At 41.0% G+C, this 27,103-nt stretch overlaps 1 protein-coding gene across 1 annotated transcript in view; it reads right to left on the bottom strand.

The window, feature by feature from the left end:
- Positions 1-850: 850 nt before the first annotated feature.
- Positions 851-27,103, bottom strand: part of LOC107106240 (CD166 antigen-like) — a gene marked incomplete at its 3' end in the record, with an annotated part of 181,981 nt that continues 155,728 nt past the window's right edge. The window contains exons 2-6 of the mRNA XM_015406355.1: positions 22,177-22,277; positions 7,481-7,700; positions 3,203-3,267; positions 1,582-1,669; positions 851-1,033 (exon numbers count right to left, since the gene is read on the bottom strand). Of these exons, the coding sequence (XP_015261841.1) occupies positions 851-1,033; positions 1,582-1,669; positions 3,203-3,267; positions 7,481-7,700; positions 22,177-22,277 (657 nt within the window). The remainder of the gene's footprint in view (positions 1,034-1,581; positions 1,670-3,202; positions 3,268-7,480; positions 7,701-22,176; positions 22,278-27,103) is intronic.

A 27,103-nucleotide genomic window follows, 5' to 3' on the forward strand; every position in this document is an offset into this window, starting at 1 on the left:
ATACAGAGCTAATTTTTACCCTATGTGGTGGACCCACCTGTATATGAGCTAAAAATAACTGGCAATCTTGATGTAAACAAAGGCCAGTTTCAGATCTGATTTTCCTTTACAACTGAGGCTTTTCTGCTCAACTATGTAGTAAAGTTTCCTAATAATCTATGGTCCATAGTTTTACATCTAATCACAGCTGCTAGAATTGTATTTGGGAGGCACTGGAAACAGGCAAAAGCTCCAACAATCTAAGAATGGGCACAAAAAAGTTTAGAGACCTATCAACTGATGAAATTGATGGTTTTAAAGGAATGGAAAACACACACAACAGACTGAGCTGATTTGGAAACCAATAATGCAAAAGGTATGTCAGTTTGTTAAATAGGATCTTTGTTTTGTATTGTATTTTTATGTTCTACTCTTTTATGTGTTGCACTTTTTTTCCTAATTAATTTTTTTTTAAAGTTAAAAGAAAGGATTAACAGGTCATTTCCATCCTCAAGTTTTTTCTAAATGGCCAGAGTAACCTCATCTGCTGCTCACCAATATTTATTTGCTATCCGTGGCATGTTATCAATGAACACACCTTATACTGAATCAGACCATTAGTTCATCAAAGTCAGTACTGTCTACTCAGACTTCTCCAGGATCTCAGGAAGAGGTCTATCATCTACTTCTTGTTCCTTTTAACTGGAGATGCTGGGGATTGAAACTGGGACCGTGTACAGGCCAAGCAGATGCTCTACCACTGAGCTACAAATCCTGTGAGAGGACCACAACCCTTCCATTATCTGAAAAGTAACACGATCTTGGAATGCTAAGCTTTTAATGCTGCATAGACAAGGATAAATGAACTTACAGTGAACATCGAAGCGTACAGATTCTGACCGTAGTATTTCTCGTCCCGTTGGTCCGTAATATGTCATTGTACAGGTGAAATGTGCATTTTTGTCTTCCTTTGTTGGCATATATTCCAGAGAAGATATCACGGTGTAGAGTCCACTTGCTTTATCCACATTTGTTTGTTCATTTATGACAACAGCTTTGGGAGGAAAATGCATGGTTTTTATTGTCATCTGCAACTACTTATTGTTTATTTATATTTAGCCCGCTACTTGTAAATATGTGATGCGTGTGTTCTTGAGAGGCCTAAACAGACTTTAATAATAAAGAACAGTGGACAGATATAATATATATAGCATGAACAAACACAGAAAGAAACACATATATATGTATTACCATGTTTATGACTTAGGGGTAGCTGTTATGCACCTCTGGGAACAGAAACTTTCATGAGCGACCAATAACACAATACGATTCCTCAAAATAACATATTTTAAAAGAACTACTTTGAATTTCTTTGCTGAAGTCACTATAAAAATGTGTATCATGATACTTTTGCCATACCAGTCACAATACTTTTGCTATACCAGTTGTAGCTTTGTTTAAAAGGATTAAGGTGCCAATTTTATGAACACTCTTAACAAGCGACTAAAAATAACCCAACTGGATTAGCTGGTACAGATTTGTGAAGGTGCACAAACATAACACACCCCTCAGCAGAATGAGTGCACCATATCTGAAACTTACCTCCTTCAACAGGCTTTAAAACCATTCCATTCTTGTACCATGTAAGGTTTCCCTCTGGATAACCTTCATTTGAAATACATTCCCCCAACTGAAAAAACAAAGACAAAAACCTTACAGAGTTGCTTGTTCATTTGTACCCATATTTATAGTTGCTGTGTCAGACACATCTAAGAGACAGCATGAGTGGTCCCTAACTGGTTTAGTTTTAAAGTACTAAATCAGAAGTGAGGGTAGAATGACTGAAGAACAGAGGCACAAAATCCCCTCACTAATTGTTTCAAGTGTCACTCATTAGTCTGACTCTCACTGATTTGGTTAGTTATACCTGGAAAAAATTGGGTTTAGAATAGCGGTAAGGATTACCGTGTGTGACTATCCAACTATTTCTCAATTCAATTCAAATCAACAAATGAGATTTTCCCTGTACTCTTAGTTTTAAAAATCCTGCACAAAGTAAATCTGTAAACAAAATAAATATACCAAGTAGTATGGTTGTGCCATTAAAACAGTAGAATATTTAGGGCCAAGTTGCTACATGTTTTATAGATTTATTCAGTATGTATTTTTATTTTGCCCTTCCTCCAAGGAGATTACATGGTTCTTCCCTCCTCCTTTTTGTCCTTCAATCTACCTGTGATGTAGGTGAGGCTGACAGAGAGTGACTGGCCAAAGTACCCACCGCGTTTCGAAATGAACAGGGTCTCCCCAGACCTCATTCAACATTCTAACCTCCAGCAATAATTTATCTCATACCAGTTCCATAGTAGATAACTGTTTTGTATATATAAGGTCAAAGACTTAGATCTTAGAATCTCCAGTTACAGGTCTTTGCAGAGCAAGACTAGGAAAGATTTCTTCCCAAAGGCCTGAAACAAGAGCTACTACCAAATTAAACAGCCTGGCATTGATAAAGTACTAAACTATATATTATGTTGTGGATTAGTGACTGTTTCCACCTGCTGTGTAGTTTAAAAAGCAGCTGCTTAGATGTGGGGGGTTGGGAATGACATGGCTTAGGATCACAGCGCAGGAAAGGAGAACTTAAGTCTTTCCCTCTGTGCTATTTACTGATAAAAACCATCCCCTGGTTCATATACACTCTGTTAGGGAAAAAGGCCGCCTTTCTCAGTAAAGTCTAGTTTTGACTGGGCAAAAGCACAGAATAAAGCAAATGCCACCCCCTTCCCAGTGCAATAAGCCCAATCAGCACCTGCCCCTGTAGATCCATTTTAAGGATAAACAGCAGCATAACAAACACTTGGCCAGTGTTCCCTCTAAGCTGAGTTAGTGTGAGCTAGCTCACAGTTTTTTAGCCTCCAGCTCACACATTTTTGTCTTCGCTCAGGAAGGATGGCTCCAGAGCAAACTAATTTATGCACAGCCAAATCATTCACTCACAACTTTAATGCCTGTAGCTCGCAAAGTAGAATTAGAGGGAGCAATACTTAGAGGGAGCATTTCACTTGGCCTTCAATGTACTTAATGCAATCTTTCTAGCATTTGCTGTATACGCCCCCGTCCACCCACCCATCCACAAGTTCTAATACACCAGATTCAGGGTGAAACAGCCAAACAGATCAATCAGTCATTAGAAATATATACAGTGAAGATGCTCATTTACCATTTTTAGCTCTTCTGTTTCCAAAAATGTTGCTTGATCTACAACTGTAGGTTGTGATGGTTGTTCTGTATTGAAATACACACAAAATATTAAGAAGAAAACAGTGGTTTAAATAAAGATTTTCTAATTTTCCAGAGACAAAACATTTAAGTTATGTGAATTTTCATTGCTGTAATGAAAGTGAGGTTTCCTTACAAATGACACATGATTTGCTACAGAAATCATCTTTATGAGATATCCAGTATAATATATGTCTATTTTACTGTGACCACAGGCATTGGAAAGTATTTTAAAAGAGATTTATTAAGGAGATATGACAGGGAACTGCAGTGATGGCATTCTGGTTCAAGGTTTAACAGTGCCATGTTTTAAAAAAGTGACTTACACATCATGGACACTAGATGGGAGAGTTTGGTAAAGAAAGAACTACAGGAGTCACATTATGTTCTGACACATTTGTGGCTAGAGCTACTGCTTATGTAGCATCCTAAAGAGAAATACATTTTTATTCTAGCATAAGCTTTTGTTGGTCATACATGCAAAGTTATTAAAAAAAGATGGAAACAGTCTGCTTACTGTGGACTGTCAGTGAGAATGCATTATCTTTAAGGTGTCACAAGACTCCTATTCATTTTTGGTGCAAAAACTAACATCACTACCGCTAGTTTAATTGATCAGACTTTAACTTTACTTCATTAGCCTCATTAAATAGTGAAATAATATACAAACAAGACAAAGATAACTTGTGGGGAGGAACAAAAATCCTAACTGGTCCCTGCTTTATTTCCTTTTGTTGTTCCTTTTTCCCCAATACCCACACCCCCAAGTCACCATTTTACTGTCAACCTGTAAAATCACTGTTTAATTTCTCTCCCACCCTCCATTTTAACTCTCTCTTCAACCTGTATAATTGCTCCATTTTCTGCTCCCTCCCCAAGATACCAAAACAGCCATCCAGTCATTTTTCCCCCTTGTGGCTGTTTTTCGTATCCCCACATTGTGTCCTGGGTTTCTAGATTTGCCAAGTTTTTTTTAAAATCTATATATGTGCAGACATCACTTGTTAACTATTTTGTGGCTTACCCTCCTCATACTTTTTTTTTTTGCAGTTTTCAGACTAAAACTTTCCTATCTGTACATGGCTCCATTGTGCACATTTTTTAATCTACATAAGAACATAAGAGAAGCCATTGTTGATCAGGCCAATGGCCCATCCAGTCCAACACTCTGTCACACAGTGGCCAAAAATATCAGGTACCATCAGGAGGTCCAGCAATGGGGCCAGGACACTAGAAGCTCTCCCACTGCCCCCCCCCCAAGTACCAAGTGGGACCAAAGTTGGATTTAGATGTATGATAGTGATATATGTATAATTAAGAATAGGATTAAAATATTATTGTCCTTTTCATTTTGAAAAGTTTATTTCATTTTTTTTGGCATTCTCCCTATTACTTGTCACATCAGTGGCACTGTTACCACTCAAATACATTTTACTTGAATGGTGGTCTTCATTCAGTTTACAAATGTAGGAAGTATAAAACTGATGTCAACATCGTTTCTGAAAATAGCCTCAGTGGCTGTAAATGGCTCATGACTTCTGCTGGACAACCTTATCTAAGCAGGGTTAAAAGAGGTGAGGTTGAGGAGAATCACTAGCTACTTAATATATTCTTAGGCTGCATTCCTAAAGCACAGTAACTTGAAAGCACGCCCCACTGAAATCATTACGACTTGTTTCTGAACAAACATAGTTGGCATTGAGCTGTTATACTTAAGTGTACCTTGGATCATGTGGAAGACTAACCTCTTTACAGTGGCACATCTACTGAAGTAGCAATATACTTAAGCTCAAGAAGTTAATAGCATTGGATTAGAGATGCTAGAAATTTCTGCAAGCTACTTAACTCTTGGTTTAGAAGATTACAGTGCCAGGAAACCTGTAAGAATAGTTCTCTCGGTCTTTAACAGTGCAAGGTAAGTATGAACATAAGGAAAGATACACTTTGGAAGATGCAGATAGTTGCTGACAAGGTTTGCTAAGAAAGCTGGCTGACAATGATACCCAAATAATCCAGTGAATGCTATGAGCAGGTACTAACTGTTCCATAAACCAACACAACATGTTACTTGATGGTGCCAGTCCTTTAATTCAAGATCTGGGAATCAACCTGACTCCAGGGACATATCTCATTTTCAGACACAGGTAAAAACAAGTATAAAATTCATCTGTAGATGTAATTTATACACTTCATTAAGTAACCATATGGACCTTACAGATTCCTCCCTTTCTATTATGGAAATTGATTTAAATGTAAAAGTTCTAAGTACCTTGTTTCATATGTTTAAATTCAGAAAATTCCAGTTGTTAAGGGCCTCTGGTATTTTTGCTACCTCAGCTAAATTACCAATTCATAGTATTTCTTCACCGTACCAATATACTGAACTTTCATTATTACTATTCATGTGTACCATAAAATAATATTATATGAAACAGTGTTATGATAACCTTGAACTGGCATTCGATAACCATAACAATGAAGTCATATGATCATCTGGCATTTTCATGAACTTCATTTCATCCCAGAGCTAAAACAGGGAATGGAATTAATTTATTTTTCAGTTTCCTTAAAAAGATTTCACCAGAGAGAAAAAATTGTTAATATAAAGGGCAAAGAAATAGTAATGGGGCATAAACAAATTCATGCAATTTCCTACCCACACTACATTTTTCTGTATTGCTGAAAATGGCCACAAGATGCGTGAAAAACTTGTGGCTTTTCTGTGACATAGGCAGGGAAACTTGCACAGATCATATACTTATACTATCTCCATATTGAGTCTGCATTTCTTTTTATGCATGATCCTGTTCAGAGATTAGAGTAGATTAAGCAGATGTGTAATTTGGATCTGAATTTGTATTCCTTTTAGATTTACAATTATGTTTTATGAAAGGCCTATGATCTCCTGATTTAGCTGACCTCAGTCTGACCTAAAAGCTAGCAAAGCCTGTCAGAAAAGACTTAAGAGTATGCAGAAGTTGGAGTTAGCAAACATAATCCTATTGTCTGTATAATCAATGTTTACTTTGTTGAGGATACTGTTTGCTAAAAGGAGAAATTCTAGATGCTCTTGCAAAAGCTCTTTGTGAAACAACTAAAATGCTTTTCTTGGGTCATTGATCAAAGGTAAATTTTGGGAAAGTCTACTGTTTTATTGTCCTTGTTCTTTTAGCTAGTTAAAGAGATGAGGACTTTTCCACTGCACACTTCAGTAAAAACAAATAGGTGCTGGTCAACAGAAAGCATTGTTCCGGTTTCTTGCTCACAAATATATTTCTCATGAGTTCTTTACAAATGATTCTTCTTTGAGTTGATTGTTTCTTATAAGCTCATATATATATAATATAAATGTGTAACCAAAAACTGACTCGTGATAAAAACCAGGATTTTTTATTTTATATATTTATATTTTCAATTTATATTCCACCCTCCCCGCATGGGCAGGCTCAGGGCAGGATATGAATTGGTGCCAGAAATATACAAATTGCATTGTATTCATCTCAACTTGTTGCTTTGAATAAAGTATTTATCTGAACTACCAGTAATCTCTGTCAATCAGAAATGCTTGTTTCAGAAGGTAGCTATGTTGGTCTGCAGTAGAACAACTAGATTTGGGTCCTATAGCACCTTAGAGACCAACAAGAATTTGGGGGTATAAGCTGTCAAGCATCAAAGCTCACTTAATTGGATCCGACAAAAGGTGCTTCGACTATCAAATGCTTATACCCCAGAAATACTTGTCTGTGTGTCTTCTTCCTTCTATAAGGAAGGATTTCTGTGTTTACAAGTTTGGCAACCTGAGAAGCTTAGACTGCAAGAAAGTACCCAAACCTTCCTTTCTGAGCTTCTGTAAACTCATCTATTGAGAATTGCTTGGAAGCCAGGTTTAGTACCTAAGAATTAAGCGTTTTCCTATTGGTTTCATTTTTCTATTTTCCATATTAATAAAAAGATCTCCATATAAAAAAACCCAACTAGTATTATCATACTTTTACACTTGACTTCCTTGAAGCTGCCATTTGGAGTTCATGTCTACACACAGGTTACTACTCATTCTCTTACACAAATACTGCACACAAAATAGGTCTTTTATTTATGGCAGAATGCCTAGCTCCACTGAATGATGCTTTGCTTCCTATTACTTAATAAGAATTCTCTATGTGAAGGGACACACACTAGCCATCAATATTGTTTAGTTGTTTTAGTAGCTGGTACTTACTGAACACTTTGACTATTGTAGGCTCTTCAAACACATTGTCCTCCGTTACCAGCATGCATACAAATCTCTTTTCATCACCAATTCTTGCATTACTTATTGATAAGGTATAATTTTCCGAAAGAGTTAATCGATCTTTATATTCTGGTACATCGTCATAATGTACACTTCTTTTGGTGGCAGATCTGAAAGCAATAAATACTGGAGCCTTGTTTGCAAGTTCCTAGAATGAAAAAGAAAGGAGAGGAGTGGGAATGTACAAAGGCCTATTTTAAGTGTTACCTGGCCATTTAATACTTTTTAAAAGTTATCTATATATATCAAAGAAAGTCCCCTCACTGTAAAATCAACACCCAGGCAAAACCCCTGGACCTAGAAAAATGAAATTCGGGGAGAGCACTCCTACTATGACGTAGATGCTCATTAAGAAGGGGGTCAAAAGGGGTAAAATGTGCTCCCCCCATTACTTCCTATGTGGCTGCCAGGCTGTTGCCTCCTTGCATCCCCCACTCTCTGACTCGTCAGCTGCAGAGGTCAGTGTTCTGAGGTAAAAAAAGAGAGCTAATGACAGTTGAGGGAAGCAGAAATGGCTAGCCACCTCTGAGGTGCAGCAATGCTGCTGGCCCAGCCACCCCATAGCTTCAGACACACTCCCCCCAACGTCCTACACCTGTCAGGTGCAGCAGTGGGTGCAGGGTGCTTAAAGCTGTAACCCATGGACCAAGAAACCCAAAATAAGGGGAGTGCATTCCTATGATGTCAACCCCCACTACAAAGAGATTTCTAAGAAACATGACCACTAAGGGGGTAGTAAAGGGGCAAAATGTGTTCTTAAATATCATAGCGAAGCATGGGTATCAGGCTAGTACAATATAAATTACTAATATGTTTTAAATCTGAATGTAAAAGAATTGATCTCTTTCACCAGTTCACCTCAACTATTGATGTTTCAAGGGGTTTCTTTCAAACTGTGGGATGAAATTAGAGCTACTGAAGACATTCAATTTATATATGGGCTTAGACAGAAAAAAAAAACAGACATCAATAGTGTGCCTGCTCTTCAAAATTTTGAAATTAAGTCGCTTGAGTTCTAATATACACCTCTATTAGCTGGTCATTCGTTTCTTATGCTGATGACTGGCTAAAAGTTATGGAATGAGTGGAAATCTGGAGAAGTTCCAAGCTACAGGGATTCAACAGATGGAAATGTTGAGGAATTTCAGACAGACAATATAATCCAGAAAGGAAACGGTTCCCAAACGGTTTCTGGTCTGTCATTTCAGACAGAACCGTTTTAGAACCGGTTCCCTACCAGAATATATTTGTAATTTCACACACGAACGGGGCTGAAGCGTTTTACCTGTCAACCGCTTCCAAGTAGTCTTCAGTTTCCTCTCCCGGTTCTGTTTTTTCCTTGCCGTTTTTCACCCGCGTGGGCGATCTCCGGCTTTTTTTTGAACGTTCACTTTAGAGCGCTATAGCGCTATAACAGTATAATGCAACAGCATTATATCAACCCCACTGGAATGCCTGGAGTGTTGTGTTATAGCACTATAGCGCTATAGTGCTCTAAAGTGAACATTAAAAAAAAAAGCTGGAGATCACCCACGTGGGTGAAAAACGGGGGGGGAAAGCGGGGAAAAGCGGTGCAGTCTGAAATGGCAAACTGCTTCAGATCCAGCTCTTTACCGGAAGGGGAAAACCATGTGTGAAATGGCAGCCCTATACCGGTTTACTCCATGATGGATCAAAAATGGCTTCAAAACAGGTTAAAAAGGGTAATGTGCATCCCTACATTTAACTCATTCTGATTTTCCCCTCAAAGGGCATGACATTAATGCAGGGGTGTCAAACTCATTTGTTACGAGGGCTGGATGTGACAAAAATGGGACTTTGTCGGGCCACGCCATGTGTGTCATCAAACGTAATGCCAGGTAGCAGAGATATTAACTTTATAAACAGTCCAGAATAGTTTGTGGGAGGATCCAAGATGGCGGCACCCAAGCAAATGTGCTGAAAACCCTGAAGGCTTTGCAAGTTTATTTTATTTTTATTTCTTCATTCCCTACTGAGCTTAATAGACTATCAGACTATTAGATTTGTGGTCTCCCTGCTTTTATCTCTGTTCTTTTGCTGTGCTGTTGAATACCCGCTGTTGCTACCGGGCTATTATCTGCTGGGCTGCAAGAAGGAGTGAAATTACTTATAAACTACTCATAACTTTAGCTATGGGTCATGGTAAACACCCTTGTGAATTAGAGGATATAAATTTACAGCTGGCACAGAAACAAACAAAGATCGTTGAGTATTTTGTTTTTAGTAAGAAAGACTCTTTTAATATCCCTGTATCAAACTGTTACTCCCCCCCGGCAGGTGTGGACACTGAGTATATGGGAACGGAAGACCTAGTGAGAGACAATGATATCATTTTGCCAGATTTGGCAAATGAATCTGCTATGTAATAGTGTGTAATTATTCTGAACTTACAGCCTTGACAGTAGCTTCTATTTTTGAGTTGTTGAATGTTTTAAGAAAATATACTGATAAGCTGGCACAAGCAGTTTCAAGGCTGACTGTTGAAATGAGAGCCAACTCAAAAGCTCCCCCTATCTCAGCTCAGGGTGGCAATTTGCAAGAATCTGTGAGCTCCTTTATCTCGGCTGCAGACTGCTCTTTTCCACAGACAAAGGCCTTGAAGGAGCAGGACAAGGAGCAGCGACATAGTTCCCAGTGCCTAATTTTACAATTGCATAGAGTATGTCTCTTAATACACCCCTACAGAGGACATTTGCCATCCTGGAGATCCAAATGACAGGCCAGCAGGCACCTGAGAAGTGTGCTCAAAGGTGCCAGAAAACCTTTGGATCTTAGTCTAGTGGAAATGCTGGGATTATACAAATCAGCTTCAGAGAGTCATACTCACCTTCGAAACTCCTGTCTTTCCCTCCTTGATTTTAACTCAGAAATCCAGCTTGAGACTCAAGAGGATTTGTCCAACAAGGGTATTTAACAATTCAGAAGATACCCCTCTTTTCCCACGCCCTCCTATAGCAAGTAAAAAGGCCCTCTGTCGCTCAGTAGAATGAGTGGATGAGATTCATCAAGATCCAATGGTTCTGGAAGAGGCTTCTGAATTAATAACCCTGGATGAGGTATCAGACCACCTACTGTCAGAAGTAGGGGCTTCTCAACTGGACAATTCAGTAGAGACAGAATTAATAGGATCTTTTGGAAGCCTCTCTCAAGTGGACCATCTGAGGATTACTAACAGACTGGAAGAGTTAAGAAAGACACTGACAGAATCAATGGTTCCTCCACCATCACAGGACTTGCAGGTTTCCTCTTTTGTTAATGAGAATTCTACAACAACTGCTTTACCAGACTATCAGCCTTCATTACTATAGACATCAGGGTGTGAGAAACACCTCTTTGAATCAGCTCAGCTTAGACCCCAACAGGAATTTAATCCAGAAAGACATATCTTTTTATCAAAGGGAAATGAGACTGAAGACATCATGACTCTCCCTCCAAATAGGTTGCCTGGGAATAACGGCCAATGGCATGACTAAATAAATCAGATACTCCAATATTCCAAAATGCCAATGCCATGCCATCTACCAATCAGGTTTTTTCATTACTATCATTGAACCTAAGGTTTGGCACTGTAGAATGAGGGAGGTTAGCACAATTGAGTTTATTTCCAATTTTGATATAATTCTCGGGCAGGAAACTTGGTGTATGGAGGAGCCCTCTTTGAATAGATACAAATTTTTTTTCTTCCAGCAGTGGCATCCTTACATGGTAGAGCCAAAGGAGGACTTTATATTTTAATTTATTCCCTGCTAAATATAATGGTAGAAGAGCTCCCCCACTATGATCATTATGCTATGGCTCTACTATTAAAGTTACAGAACATGCTCTGTTTGAATCCTACTTGCAGCATTTAATGCAGGTCTACTCCTCGGCTCAGCTCATTGTGGGAAGAGATTTCAAAGCTTGGACCGGTTCTGGTACCCATTGCTCTTGCCCCCCCAGGTCTAGTAGGGTAATTTTGCCTTTATATAGAGTATCAAAGGATACAAAGGTCAATTTTGCAGGTACTTTGCTAAATCAAATAACAAGTAGTATTAATCTCTTTGTATTGAATGGTTCCCTTCCAAATGATTACCCCACAGAGTTTATGTATTGGTTGGACGAAAGAATTAGCATAACTGATTATATTATGGTCTCTGCAGACTTTGTCCAACACATTGAGCAGTTCGAGGTGGCCCCGTTCTGTGACAGTGACCATTTGCCTCTAGTTTTAAGGACAAACATACAAATGATGGACTTACATGCAGTTATATTGCCAAATATCAGTTCTGGAAAGGTAGACGGCGATTAATACCATCGCCCTAGATGGAAAATTTCCTTAGAGAAGACCATTGTTGAGACTCTCCATTCTGACACTATTACTGGCATCTCCCGTAGCTTGGTGGCAGCAGACAATAATCTTGCCTGGGGGGTTATGAACTAATTCTGTGGGAGCTACAAAAGATTTTGAAGTCTTCTAACCCCAGACCCACTTGTGCCAGACCAGTTTCCCATAGACCTTGGTTTGACAAGGAGTGCAGATGCACAAAGAAATCTCTTAATATGAATTATGTTAGCTATAGAACAAATCTAGAGGCTCTGACCTTAGTAGCTCTAAAACTCCAAAAGGCTCAGTATAAGGCCTTTATAAGAAGGAATAAATAGGAATCAACTAGGTTAGCTTGGGAAGATCTCAGAAAGGCAGTAAGGGAGAATAACACAGCTCTATTCTGGAGATTCGTCTCAGATCTCTCAAAAGGTCCATCAACTTTATCAAATAAGTCTGTTTCATCTAGTATTTAGGAGGAACATTATAAGAAACTCTATGGAGATACAGTAACATAATATCAATTCTGAAGATTTTAACAATTTACCAAACTGGCCCCTGGTGGATCCCTCGGAGGTTTAACGTCTTATTGAGACTCTAAAGCCTGGGAAGGCTCCTGGCCCAAATGTAATTCTACCAGAAATGATAAAATGGAATGCAGAGTGGTAGGCCCCTGTTCTAACCTCACTGTTCTCTCATATTGATCAGTCTGGAAAAATCCCAAAGGACTGGGGGGTAGCTGTCATCATCCCCTTGTATAAAAAAGGCAACAAGAATTATCCCCATAACTACAGACCAATCAGTTTATTAAGCATAGTGAGTAAACTCTATGCAAGACATCTTTATGGAAATTCAGAGACTGGTTGGAAAATGATTCTATCCTAGTAGAGGAACAGGCTGGGTTTAGGAAAGGGTGTTCTACTTTAGATCAGTGTATGGTTTTGGACCATCTGATCGCGAAATACTCCTCTAATTCATGTGTCCTCACTTTTTGCTGCCTTTCTGGATTTGGAATCTGCCTTCGACTCTGTCTCAAGGGATATTCTCTGGAATAAACTGAGGGACTCTAGCATCAATAGATGCCTTTTGTATCTCATTAAGGCCCTTTATAAACAAACGTTTGTAAGGGTGAAGTGTACTCCACAAGGACATCTCACCAAGCCTAGTAGAACAAACAGGGGGTCAAACAAGGTTGCCTTCTTGTGCCCCTCCTTTTCAGTTTCTATATAAATGACCTGGTAACATTTATCAACAAGTCTGAGCATCATGCCCCAAGGCTTGGCATCAGACATACAGAGGTCCTTTTATACGCAGATGATGCTGTTTTACTCTCAAGGACCCCAGTAGGCCTCAGGAAAGTCATGAGTTCCTTTACCCAGTACTGCTGTGACAACAAACTAGAAGCTAATTTTTCCAAAATGAAAGTAATGGTTTTCACACACACACACAAAAAAAACCTTCCAAAAATATATTGCTCGTTTCTTGATGCCAGTCCTATAGAACAAGTCTTATTTTTTAAATATCTGGGGAGAGCCAGTTTGGTGTAGTGGTTAAGTGCACAGACTCTAATCTGGGAGAACTGGGTTTGATTCCCCAGTCCTCCACTTGCACCTGCTGATGTGACCTTGGGTCAGTCACAAGCTCTGGTACAGCTGTCCTTGAAAAAGAGCAGTTTGTGTCAGAGTTCTCTCAGCCCCACCCACCTCCCAGGGTGTATGTTGTGGGGAGGGGAAGGGAAAGGAGTTTGTAAGCTGCTCTGAGACTCCAAGTGAAGAGCAGGGTATAAATCCAATCTTTTATTATTATTATTTCAGGCCAACGGCTCGAGAATGGTTAATATATATGCTGTTGTTTCTGATGCGAAAAGGAGCTCAGGGGCAATCGAAAATTTTTACTGGCACAAAGGGGGCAAAGCGTGGTAGCAGCTTTAAGAGTGTTCAAGGCCAAATCCCTGGCCCAGCTTACCTATGGAGCCCCAATTAATATTACATCAAACATCAGGAAATTAGACATGGTTCAATCTAAATTTTTGAGAACAATCTTACAAGAGCCTAATGGTGTCCCTGATGCTCTATGGTTAGTGGTGATTCTGTATTGGTTAAAATTAGTATTTTTCCCAAGGATAATATTGCTAGATTCCTCTGCTCCTCCATGGATAAGGGCACTGGAAAAGAAATTACTTTTCTATGGGGTTTCCAAGCAATTTCTGTGCTCTCTAAGTTATGATAAAGCCAAGGCTTTGGTCAAACAGAGGATTAACGATACTGCAAGGCAATATGATTTGAACAAAATAGGGAGAGGGAGACTTTGTCTGGAACCTACTATGAGAGCAACCCCTATGCCTTACCTTTCCCAGCTATTAAATCAAGAGTATAGGAGAGTGTTCACGCTAATGCACTGTGACTCACATCCCTCAGCTGTCCTTGAAGGAAGGTATAAAAAGATACCCTATGAAGAAAGGATTTTCCCCTGCTGCAATGAAGGCATAGAATCACTAGACTATGTCCTGTTCAACTGTAAGGTATATAACAATATCCGTGAATCCCTTCCTCTGCCTATGCCATTACCTTTAAACAGCAGACAGAGGTTGTGCCTTTTGAGGAGCTTTCTTTCAGATAGGCACCATAACCTTACTTACCAGGTGGCTAGATTTGGCTGGCTTGCTGCAAGGCATAGGAAAACTGTAATAGCTCAAGCAGTGGATTGTTGAGATTTCAAACTTTTTACCAGACATTGTACTGTATTTTGAATGATTTTATTGTGAATGTATTGTATTGTGAATGTATTGTGAATGATTTTATTATTGTTGTATTGCCCCAATGAGGCATTTTATTGTCTGTGATTTATGTTCTGGTCATAGACCATGAATAAAACTTTCTTAACTTTATAAAGGACACTGATAAACACTGTTAAAGGGTTTTTCTTAAAAAACCCCCTAAAAACTAAAAATAAACATGCTTAAAGCTGTAACAGTCTTATCATATCTTGTTTATCTAACAGTCTTTGATAACTGACACCTCCCAAACCTTGCCCCCCAACCTTAAAAGTTGCCTACCTAAAATGAAAAGGTGGGGGGATAGTGGGATTTGACAATGCAATTTTTTAAATAAAACATCAAGAAAAAGCACAAGAATCACAGCAGAAACTAAAAGTAAAAACTAAAAATATAAAATGCTCTGAGCCTAGGAAAACATAAAATGGCTGGGCATTGCAAGCTTCCGCCCCCTTCCCCAGGTCTACTCAGAGTGGCAGTGGCTGTCCAGTGTAATGTCCCCTTTGGCTGTGGGTTCCCAGGTTACAGTACTCACTCAGGCACCTGTTCTCAGGTCCATTCACAAGAAACAAGCTGGTTCAGAACATCAGCCCTTTATTTGCAAGTTGGCAACTCCAACAGCAACAACTTCAGCTGGCATACAAAAATTGGAAACTGCAACTACAGCTCTACTCCACTGAAATACATTGCAGCTCAAAAAAAGTTGCAAAGAAAATGAGGACTGGATTTTCCATTATGGTTTCTGGATCCAGACAGACTATTCTGGGACTGGAATGACGGTCCCTGGAAGTAGCAGAAGCATTCTGGGAATCGAATGAGGGCCCCCAGAATGGAATTCCATCCCCAGAGTGGAATTTCATTCCCAGAATGCAGCTCCTACTCCCAGAGACCATCATTCCACTCTGGGAGCTAGAACACAGATTCTATTGCTAGAGACCATCCTGCCACTCTAGGGGCTGTGATTCCAGTCCCAGAGTAGTCTATCTGGGCCCAGAGACCTTAAAGGAAAATCCATTCAGCATTTTCTTTGCAACTTTTTTGTGCTTTAGCCCAGAGGAGCTTCCTGCCAGAGAAGAAACAGGCGAAGATAAGACCCAGCCATCTGGGAAGTTTGGCAGCCCCAATATCCCTCAGAAGAGTGAGGACTGGCAGGGGAGGAGGCAGGGGCTGGAGAAGAGAGTCGTGGGCCAGATTAAAGCCCTGGGTGGGCTGGTTCTGGCCCACAGGCTGTAGGTTTAACACCCCCATTTTAATGCAACATGGCTCTGAACAAATATTATAATTATGATGAGTAACATTTTGTATTATCTGCTACTTCATACACTTCTCCAAAAGGTTTTGTTTGTTTTTTGAATGGGATTAATTGCAGTTCTAAATGATGCAAAAGGCATAAGGACTACGTGTAGCCCACATTTCATTCTCTCCATTTTGGATCCTTTTTGAGCCAATGTATGCATTCCAATATCATGAAAAAGTTCTGCTTCATTTGGGATATGAATAAGTCTGATTTCTATTTGGTCTCAAGTGCTTCCTTCTCTCCTCATGAGTGATGTTGAGGACTTTCTGGTTTAGGAATTCTTTGAAGTAATTTGTTGTGATGTCCCAACTGAGTGGGGTTTTTTAATGTAACTTTTTGCTCATCTATAAAGTAGGATTCTAAATTACAATGAAGAGTGTGGATCCTACAGTTTCATTCAACTTATACTTTTAATACTGTGCAAATGCATTTCACTGTTAGGGTCCTGCAAGAGCTTAGTTGATCTTGGCTACAGTCAGACAACAGGCTTGGTGTGCTCTGGCCCCACCTCTAATCCTTCCTTATATTATAAAAGCGATTTGGGGTGGCCACATTCCATGCGCTCCCTCAGCCATTGGCCTGTCAGCTGCCACTCAACGGAAATCACGTGCCATTGGCTGGGTGCTGGATCTGAGGGGACCAATCCCCTGGCCGCATTACCTCCCTTCGTCGCCTCAGTCCCGCCCACAGACCCAATGCAATGGCCTCTCGCCCTCAGTCTGTGGGGAGCCACTGGCCAGGATGGACACTTCCCTGGTGAACTGACTGGCCTCAGGGACGGTGGGAGATGGCCCTGCAATGCTCCCCTGGGCCAGCGTGGCCTGCCCCAGGTCGTCTGCGGAACCTGCTTGGGGGGGGGCCGCCGGCCTTCCCTGCGCCACACCGGCCTTGCCGGCTCGGCGCTGCGGCCCAACTGGGCTCGCGGAGGGGAGAAACGCCCGCGGCTTGCTTCCCTGGGCCAGTGTGGCCTGGTCCAGGGAAACTGCAGGCCCTGCTTCAGGGAGGAGGGCCCTGCCGGCCTTCCCTGCACCGCCCCTGGCATCGCTGGCCTGGCAGCATGGCCCGACTGGCCTCAGGGAGGGGAGAGACAGCCGCACCACACTTCCCTGGGCCGGCATGGCCTGGGCCAGGGAGGCCGCAGGCCCTGCTTTGGGGGGGAGGGCCCTGCCGGGGTTCCCTGCACTGCCCACTTTCTCACTGCCCTTGCGGTGTGGCCCAACTGGCCTCAGGGAGGGGGGAAAGAGCCATGCTGTGCTTCCCTGGCCCGCCGTGGCCTAGCCCAGGGAGGCCATGTGCCCTGCTTTGGGGGAGGCCCTGCCAGCTTGTACTGTACTGCTCCCGGCCTCGCTGGCCCAGTGGCGCGGCCCAACTGGCCTCGGGGAGGGGGAAGACGGCCATACTGCACTTCCCTGGACCACCGCAGCTGCAGGCCGGGCCACTCTCCCACACCCTCTCTCTAGCGACTGTTGCCTTTTTCTCTGCAATGGACCTTATTGCTAGTTTCTCCATAATGGACAGTTTGAATCAGACATCCCACCCTGAACCCGCCTCACTGCACACTCACTCTGTGGTTAACTGTTCAGATTATTGCTGTGTGGTAACCACGGGGTGGGTGGGTGGGCAGCATGCTTTTAAAAAAAATGTATTTCATGCATGTGCAGGAGTGTTCATTCGAATCATCACTCCATTTTGACAGCTCCGCGATCCCTCCTCCAAGTACTGCGGCCCCTCTGAGCCCCCTTTGCTTCACTTTTCTTCCTTGGAATACATGGGGGGAGTGCAGATTTACACGAGAGTAGCCCCATTGACATCAGTACATTGATCCTTGCGTCAATCATGGGATGCTCTCAAATAGCAACTCTGAAGCAGAAACAGAAGACAAGGGGTTTTTTTGGGGGGGGTGTTGCTCAAAAAACCCCTTCCCTGGTAGCTACCAATCCAGAATGACTACTTGGCCACTTGCAGACAGTGACTGACAACACCAGGGGCGATTATGCACTTATGCACACTTCGCTAAGAAATAAAGGGGGGGGGGAAGACAGAACAGAAGGTTCACACTCCCTAATAGCTTGACTTTGCACAACACCTTTCATTGTGAGAGAATGCTTGTACAAAAAATAGTGCTAACACAAGTGATCCCATTTGCACAAATCCAGAATGCAAATGAAACTACAGTTGAATCATTAAATAATCTGTAAGCAACACCTAGGATCCAAGCCTGAGTCTGACTCAGAATCATAGTTTAGGGTTGCCAGACCACAGCCATAGAACATTAAGAAAAGCAATGCTGGATCAGGCCAATGGCCCATCCAGACCAACATTCTGTGTCACACAGTGGCCAAAACCCAGGTATCACAAGGAGGTTCACCAGTGGGGCCAAAGGTTTGTGGCAAAGCCAGAGTTTCTTGCAAATCATACAGCATCCATCACTTCTGGTTTTCACTACCAGTGCTTCAGGTGCCAGCAGGCAAAACAATGGTTGGTTAAGAAATGTTTTTAAATACCCATTTTGGCAGTGGTTAGTTCTAAATCAGGAAGTCTTTAATCTCAGTTGCACATACAGGGAGAGGAAATGCATGAGTTCAGACTGTGTTTTCATAATGAATTAACCAGTGCTGCCTATGTTCATATACTGTTATTTGTTAGGAAAATTAAACATTAAAATAAAATCTGGGATTTAATGTATTATACATACGTCCTCTATCCTGAATAAAATGTACTTTCTTTATTGGAAGGCACCCAGAAGTCCTGTTCATTAATATGATAAAATTAATTATTGTTTCTGTCTCTGGGTGTTCTGCAAAATATTTTTATACATGCTTCTAGAAAACCCTGTTACATAATTAACCATCACAAGGAAACTCTGTCTAAATTGCCTTACTGGAATACTTAATATTCAGTAAACACTCCTAGATCATGACTATGTAAAACAAACTAGAAAAGTATATGCATTAAAAAAGAGCAACTGCTTCTGAACAAGGGGTAGAGTTCCAGTTCAAAATACTATCTCTCGTGTTCTAGAACCAGTACATCAAGTGTAAATTCAAATCTGCAAATCAGAATTTCTATTCTCCAATGTGTCCAGGCAGTAAACACCTTTAAAATACGTTGGGCATTCATTCCAACTTTGTAAGGACATGGTTCCCCTTCCTACAGTACATGTCAAATAATGATCTCTTACCACAAAACTCATGCTATACCACATGGCTCCATTTTTAATACAATGTTATTGAGACCTTGGATGTTACAGAATGTAAGTTGGTTCAACTCTTTCTTTGATGGTTTGGATGGTTGAGCGACCTTTCGGAAATGAGGTTCAAAATGTTATCAGTTTTGAAAGTTATTTGTTGATAGGAATATTTTTGTACATTGGGAGTTGAATAACAGTTTATACCCGGCATGGTTTCCCTCCTGTTCTTATGCAATATTATATAATGTTTGGTATGTTTGATAATTTAAATAATAACATAAAAATAAATTTGAAAATAAAATAAAATAAGTTAGGCACTCCAGGGCTTCTTTTCCATACAATCCATATAATGGATATGACTTTAGTTTGTTGGCACAAATGGTTGCTGAACTTAATCCAAACTGTCCTTGCAAAGACAATCTACATGACTCACGTGAACCACAACTCTGGGGTATCTTAACAGAAGGCAGAGCTGATCCGTGTATTCCACAGTGTTCTCAATACACATGAGATTATGCAACCCCAACAACTGCTGGTTTCCATCACTTTTTTCTTTCTTTCTGCACTGGGTGCTTTTTGTATGCTCCATGTAATCTCAGATTCAAAATGAAATTATTGACACTCTGAACTTGCTTTATGTTACTATAGTGAGCATAAAATTCCACAGTGTGTGAACCAGCATGATGACAATAAATGTCAAAACATCGTGATGAGCATTTCACACTAGTAAAGTACGTTCTGACAGTCCCATGGTAAACCCAGGCTCAGTTCATACATAATGTGGAAACTATGGTTAGTTTGTGAAACCAGGATTAGGTTTGTAAATAATCACTAAAATCCTGGATAGTCTTGAAAGACTCCTCTGTAGACAAAAGTGCACTGGGGAACAAGCCATGATGACTGTGTTGCTGTGTCACTCTAAACCATGGTTAAAGATTAATTTTGTTTAGTACACTGAGTTTAAAAGATAATTTCAGATCCTAATTTGACGTACCCCAGCCAATCATAGTGGGAAAATCCATATTTAACCATCCTAAACATAGTTTGCTTAATTAGACCATGGTTTTGTGTGATATCTGAATGAAGACACAGACTCTTTCAAAATAATAACTAATTGATGATGGCTCTTCCATATCCATTTAAGCTAAAATGTGTGAGATATTAATATGCTTCAGCACAAAATTTGTCCCTATGAAAGACATATTTTCAGATGTATAATACTGAAGAATATTTTCTCACTAAATATTCTGGCAGGAGCAGAAATTATATCTTACAAATGTGGGATCTACGAGGACTTAATGGGAGGCATCTTATTTTCTCCTCCTTCACTATTTCCTTTTTCCCTTCCATGAAAGCCTTTATAGTCTCTCTCCTTTTTTTTTGCTTCCTTCTCTCCTTCTCTCCCATCAGCCAACCTACCTTTATCTGCCCTACTTCAGCTTTCCCTCCTTACCTCCTCCTGGCAGCCTATACCCAGGAAAATTATGGCCCATATGCATGATGGCAGCTACAGGGCTCAGGCACAGTGAAGAACTCTGCAAGGACTTGTGGGGGAAACTTTACTTTGCCCTGTATCCCCTTCCCCACACTATTTCCTCTTTCCTTTCCTCTGGACAACCCCATATCCTCACTTTCCCCTGCTTCCTTCTCTCTTCCCGCCCACCAACCCGCCTTTTGTGTGCCCTCCCATCTTCAGCTCTATTATTTATTTACTTCATTTTATACCCCACCTTTCTCCACAATGGGGACCCAAAGCAGCTTATATCATTTTCCTCTCCCACATTTTATCCTCACAACAATCCTATTACAGTTCTGCAGGGCCTGTAAAACGGAGCTCTTCCGCCACCACTTACATCTGACAGTTATGGAAAGCGAATCCTACCCTCTGGGGTCCCCAACTATAGCCCGACTCGAGCGCCTGGACACCTGAAGGAGATAAGAAGCTGACTGTACGCTGAGGAATCAATGCTAGCACTTTAATAAGTTGTTATACTCATGGTTTTAAATTCGTGATTGATTGGATTTTATATTGTACACTGTATTCTTATATTGTATTTTAATACTGTTTTGTAAGCCACCCTGAGCCGGCCTTGCTGGGAGGGTGGGGTAAAAATCTAATAAATAAATAAATAAACAACTCTGTGCAGTAGCGTAGGCTGAAAATGTGTAACTGCCTCAAGGTCATTCGGTGAGCTTCCACAGCAGAGTGGTGATTTGATCCTAGGTCTCCCAGATCCTGAGGGGCTGCGGTGGCTCAGAGGTTAAGACACTGACCTGCAGACCGGAAGGTCTGTAGTTCAGCAGTTCAAGACCCTAGTGTCACGGGGTAGAGTGAACTCCCATCTCTGGCCCCAGCTACTGCCAACTTAGCAGTTCGAAAGCAAGAAATTGCAAGTAGATAAATAGGTTCGAAAGCAAGAAATTGCAAGTAGATAAATAGGTACCGCTTTGGTGGGAAGGTTTCGTGCACCTCAGCATTTAGTCATGCTGGCCACATGACCACGAAAACATCTCTGGACAGTGCTGGCTCTTCGGCTTGGAAATGGAGATAAGCACCACCCTCCCAGATCCTAGTCTGAAAATGTAACCACTACATCACACTGATTTAGTGGGGTTAATGTTGTTAAACAGTAGCAAAGAGACAGTCCTAGGTGAGTCATGCAAGCTGTATGTTCTCAAATTGCCTGGTGGGTGCTGCCAGGCCTGGTCTGATAAGTCTTCCCTCAAAGGTCAAGACAGCACTGGAAAGCACCTTGCCTTCCTCTCAGTGCCTTCTACTTACGGAAACCAAGACTCCAGCTGGCAACAGTGTGGTGATTGCCTATCAACTCCTACAACTCCCACTGACAGGGCATTCATTTCTTAGAGGTACAGCTGCTACTTCTTTTTTTTAAAAGATGTATTTCCTACAATATTTTTTTTTGGGGGGGGGGTTCTCAGTTTTGTAGAAAAATCTGACTTGTCTGTTCATGGCTCCAGTTTCTGGATTTAAGTATCTACAGGTTGTGCCACGTTGAGAGTTAGATATATTGTTACTTACGTATTTCCATTTTCCAAACATAAGATCATCAGGAACTTCTATACGGCAAGGCAAAATAATGGTATCTCCATATACAGTGTTTACTGTGTACAATCCAAGGCCTATTAAAAAAAAGAAAGGTACATTGAATGCATTGTATTTAAATATTCCTACTTATTTACAGGGTTGAAATATTTGTTTTCAAAATCAGCTATATTCATACAAAAACAATAACACTGGGAAAAATATCCTTTTTTAGTTTTTTTTAACCTGTTATACTGATTCACTGCGAAACATCTCAGCATGTATTTAAAAGGGTAATTCAAGTCCGGGTCAATCCCTAATACTTTCTAAACTTTTTAATTCCACAAGACATTACGACCTTCACTTTTTGCAATACAAAGCAGAATGCTCAATCCAATGATAGGAAATCTATTTGGCTTCTTTTAAATCTAACATACTCTATTGGCCCTTTTCACATTACCGTTCTAAACTGGATGTTATTAGTTGTTGGCCCGATTTCGAGTAAAGCGATCCAGGGATGGGGTTTCATACAACAAATTCCCTTTCCCTTGGAGAGCCAGTTTGATGTAGTGGTTAAGTGTGTGGACTCTAATCTGGGAGAACTGGGTTGGATTCCCCACTCCTCCACTTGGACCTGCTGATGTGACCTTGGGTCAGTCACAAGCTCTGGCACAGCTGTTCTTGAAAAAGAGCAGTTTCTGTCAAACGCTCTCTCAGCCCCACCTACCTCACAGGGTGTCTGTTGTGGGGAGGGGAAGGGAAAGAAGTTTGTAAGCCGCTCTGAGACTCCAAGTGAAGAGCGGGGTATAAATCCAATCTCTTTTTCTTCTTCTTCTTTCATTAATGCACTGTCTCTGAAGTGCTATGGTACTTTCAAATAGTGCTGCTTTTTCCCCACACGACCTTCCTTGGACTTATTTTAAAACATTCTACGGTGATTGCTATATCGCTAAACCGCTGAGATGCATTCAGTCAATGCATCTCAATGGTGCTGCTATAGCGCTCACCTAAGAATGTTTTTTTAAAAGTCAGAGGAAGATTGTGTTGTGAAAAAGGGGTGGGGGGAAGCGGCATTGTAGGAAGCACTACAGACATTTTAAACAGCACACCACAGTGATTCAGAAGTGCAATGAAGGGGATGAAAATGGAAGAAAGCAGTTTCCCTCAAAAGTGGCTCAACCACACTTTGCTAACCAGACGCAAGCAGGTTTGTATGAACAGGTAAACAGATTCTGCTAGCAGCTGTTTACTAAAACAGGTCTGTCTGAAATGACAGAAAAAATCAATTAGCAACCAGTTACTAAAACAGAATACTGTCAGCTATGGGGGTTGCGATGGTCAGGCAGAGTCAGTGTAATTGCTATTGCATTCCTTTCTATGCTTCGCGCTGAAATGCTTATCTGTAACAATGTGCAGGTGGGAGTTGTGTTGTCTGCTTTTTTCCAGGGAGCCGTGGGAGAAGGCGAGTTCCCAGCTTCGGCTAGAAACCGTTTGCTAGCTTTATTCCGCGCGCGGGAGGGTGCCTAATTGGCCAGCGCAGTGGGGGGGGGTGCATACAAATACCCTATATCTTATTATGTCCAAGGGGCAACTGCCATTCTTAACAGTGCCTATGTTAACGCATCTATAGCTCTTCAATAAAAGTATAACCTTTCCTGAAAGCGTGTACTCTGTTGTTGGCTGTGGGTTCTGACAAATACAAAGGAAATTTGAAAAGGGTCTATGTCAATTCAAGTTTCATTTATACAGCCTGCCCATCTTGAACTACTAACAAATTCTTCAGCAGTCTATGTGTACTGATTCAACTGCACTGTAGTTAACGAAATAGCATGAAGTGTATTAAAATATATTATATTGTAAATTCCTTTGGCAATGAATGAATACAGTGGTATAAAATTATTCAATTACAGAGTGTGTCAGAGTAGTAATAGAAATTTTAAAAAATCTTGAAAGTAGTCTGGATAGTTGTCTGAGCATTATACTAACAAGAAAGTGGTGTCTTGGGGATCACTATTAAGCAGGCATGTTCAGAATTCTTCTCAGGTCTATTCAATGGGATTTATTCCCAGGAAAGTGTTGAACTCCTAGTAACAAGGACATAATATGCACAAAACTTGCAAAGGTCACAGAAGAAGAATAACTATTTTTTAAAAAAAAGTCTTTCACTTTTCATTAGAAATTTCCAAAGCAGCTAACAATATATTTTAAAACAATATAAAGTAAAATAACAGTAAAAATATCAAGGAATTTTAATACAGAAACCAGATACAATTTTATTCACAAAAGGAATACAGTGTGACCCAGCCAAAACAAGACTCAAAAACCTTCTTAGGAAATAAGATTTTATTTTCCATAAGTAAAGGAAGTGCATTTCCTCAGGTAAGGGATTCCACAAGTTCAGAGTTACCACTATGTGAACCCCAACCCCCGCCGAGCCTGTGCTGGTGGGGGGCTGCCTTGCCTCTGTGAGAGGCATGAAGACTAAAGAACCAACAGGGGGCAGAGCCAGCCTGTCTAGGCTTGGCTCCTGCCCCCTGCCTTACAGTCAGTCGATAGAGCTCGGCCCACCCTCCCACCCTATTTTAGTGCAGGTCTGACCAGTTGCCTTTTTATGGAGCCAGGTAGGAATTTTTCACCTCCATCGGTTTGGCCTATGTATGGAGGTGTTTTTGCCTACCTTGCAGGGGTGTGGGGGTGGGGGGGGGGGGCGGGTTGTTAAATAGTATTGTCACTTTAGTGTTTGGTGGGGTAGTGTGAGCAGGATGAAAATGGTGAGCACCGGGGCATTGTTATAAAGGAAATAAAGGGTCCTCCAAAAATGGCTTTCGGGCCTTTGCGGCTCAAGGCCGGGAAGGGGTGATCTTCCTTGGAACAATCTAGCTCAGCCAACCTTTGCGGGCCTTTGCGGCTTCTGGGGTGGTGGGTCAGGGGTTCTCTTGAACATGCTACGCTGCTGGTCGAAAGCTACCTTCGGTGGCTTGAGATCAGAGCAGGTGCATCACCCAGAAGGAAATGAAGGTGGTCAGGAGTTTGACACCTGTCATATTCCTCAGTACATTTCTGGTAACCCCTCACTAGTATTTGTTGTTATTAAATCATTCATAAAGTGGCCCTTGTTAAATTTATATTGGTGTCTGTCTCTTTATTCCGACTGGGGGGGCAAAGAAAGATTTTCAGAACTCTCTGAATTCCCTTAGTTTTAACTTTCTTTTTACTAGATAATCTAACATGAATGCTCCTCCACCTCAGGGGAGGAAAATCCAGTTTGTTATTCTGTCTGGTGGCAACATTCTCATAGGGAACAAACATGAAATCCACATATTGCTTAAGTCAGACCTGAGAGGATTCACAATACATGCAACAGAAGGTCTTAACAGTCAAAAGAAGTGGCTACAGAACAGATGGTTTCATTCAGATTATTTCCTCTTCAGAACACGGTAACCTTTATCTACACAGAGGAAGATTGATCTTTCATACTCCGTAAGACACTTTGGTCATCAGAGCATTTCACCCTACTTTAACGAATGTGAAAAAACTACAGATTGCTATCACTATAACAAAGGAAATAAATTAGAAAACACTGTAAGAGCACTCCCAAAACATTTTAAAATGGATTTCTCCAATGCTTGAACCACTACAACTGTATGAAAACAAGGGTGTTGTGATTTTTATTAGCAATATATCAGTTCATTCAAAATTAATGAGAATGGTATTGAGACCCTTTCCCCTTGTCTGGAGAAAACTGCAGGTGGCATATTCTTCAACGGACAGTCCCTAATTATTTGATACTTACCCACAGTAAACAAATGTCCTGTTTTTGTTTTTTTAAAAAACATTGGCGAGATTAAAAGGTGTACTAGTTTTTGTCCTCTAATTCTAGATCTGCTTATCCAATTGTAAATGTTGCTGAAGAAATTTGAGTTCTACTGTTTTGAGTGACTTGGGGAAATGGCATATACATATTTTAAATTCTCCCTCTAATCTATGGAGTTTGGTGAGCAAAAATTCTGCTTTGTGAGCTACTGGTATTAAAGTTGTGAGTGAGCGATTTGGCTACTGCATAAATTAGTTTGCTCTGGAGCCATCTTTCCTGAGCCAAGACAAAAATCTGTGAGCTGGAGGCTAAAAAACTGTGAGCTAGCTCACACTAATCAGCTTAGAGGGAACACTGAATACAATGTATAAACAAGCACAATACAATTCATTATGAGGACAAGCATTAAACATTTAAGTTTTAGACTGGGACCAATCAGGGCTTCATTTTTGTTTTTTTTTAAAAAGGCTAGTATCCAATAGAAGTGGTTGACCAGTGTAAAGACATTGGTATTAATGGAATGGCACTTCTGTTGGCAGAAGAGTAGGGTACTATTTGCTGATTCCCCTTCATCAGGCACCAATTCCCCTTCGCCCTCCATAGAGTGGCCAATCTGGAGATCTCCTGGAATTACAACTGACATCCATACTACAAAAATCAGTTCCCTAGAGAATATGGCTGCTTTGGAGGGTGCACTGTATGGCATCATAGCCCACTGAGACGCTTCTCCTCCTCAAACCCTGTTCTTCCCAGGCTCCCCCCATATCGCTAGGAATTTCTCAACCTGAAGTGGCAACCTTCATCAGTCCCCATGCTATTCATGAAGGTTATTATCCCAGGGTCTAGAATTTGGGAGTGGAACTCACTGGGAAGGAAAATGAAATACAACCTATACAGGAGGGGAAATTTTAAATTAGTCAGGGAAAAGCAGGATTGAACCTGCTGGCTCTGCCTCAATTGCTGCATGTTCTTCTAACCTGTATAGGCTGTAAAAGCTATGTACAAAATCTTAGGTGAATTTTGGGCATACAACAAGCACCTTCCTTAGCTCTTCCTATGTCTGTCTGTCTGTCTGTCTGTCTGTCTATCTAAAATATTGCCAAGAAAGGG

Source organism: Gekko japonicus, unplaced genomic scaffold (assembly GCF_001447785.1).
Source record: "Gekko japonicus isolate JY-2015 unplaced genomic scaffold, Gekko_japonicus_V1.1 scaffold2466, whole genome shotgun sequence".
Taxonomy (NCBI): Eukaryota; Metazoa; Chordata; class Lepidosauria; order Squamata; family Gekkonidae; genus Gekko; species Gekko japonicus.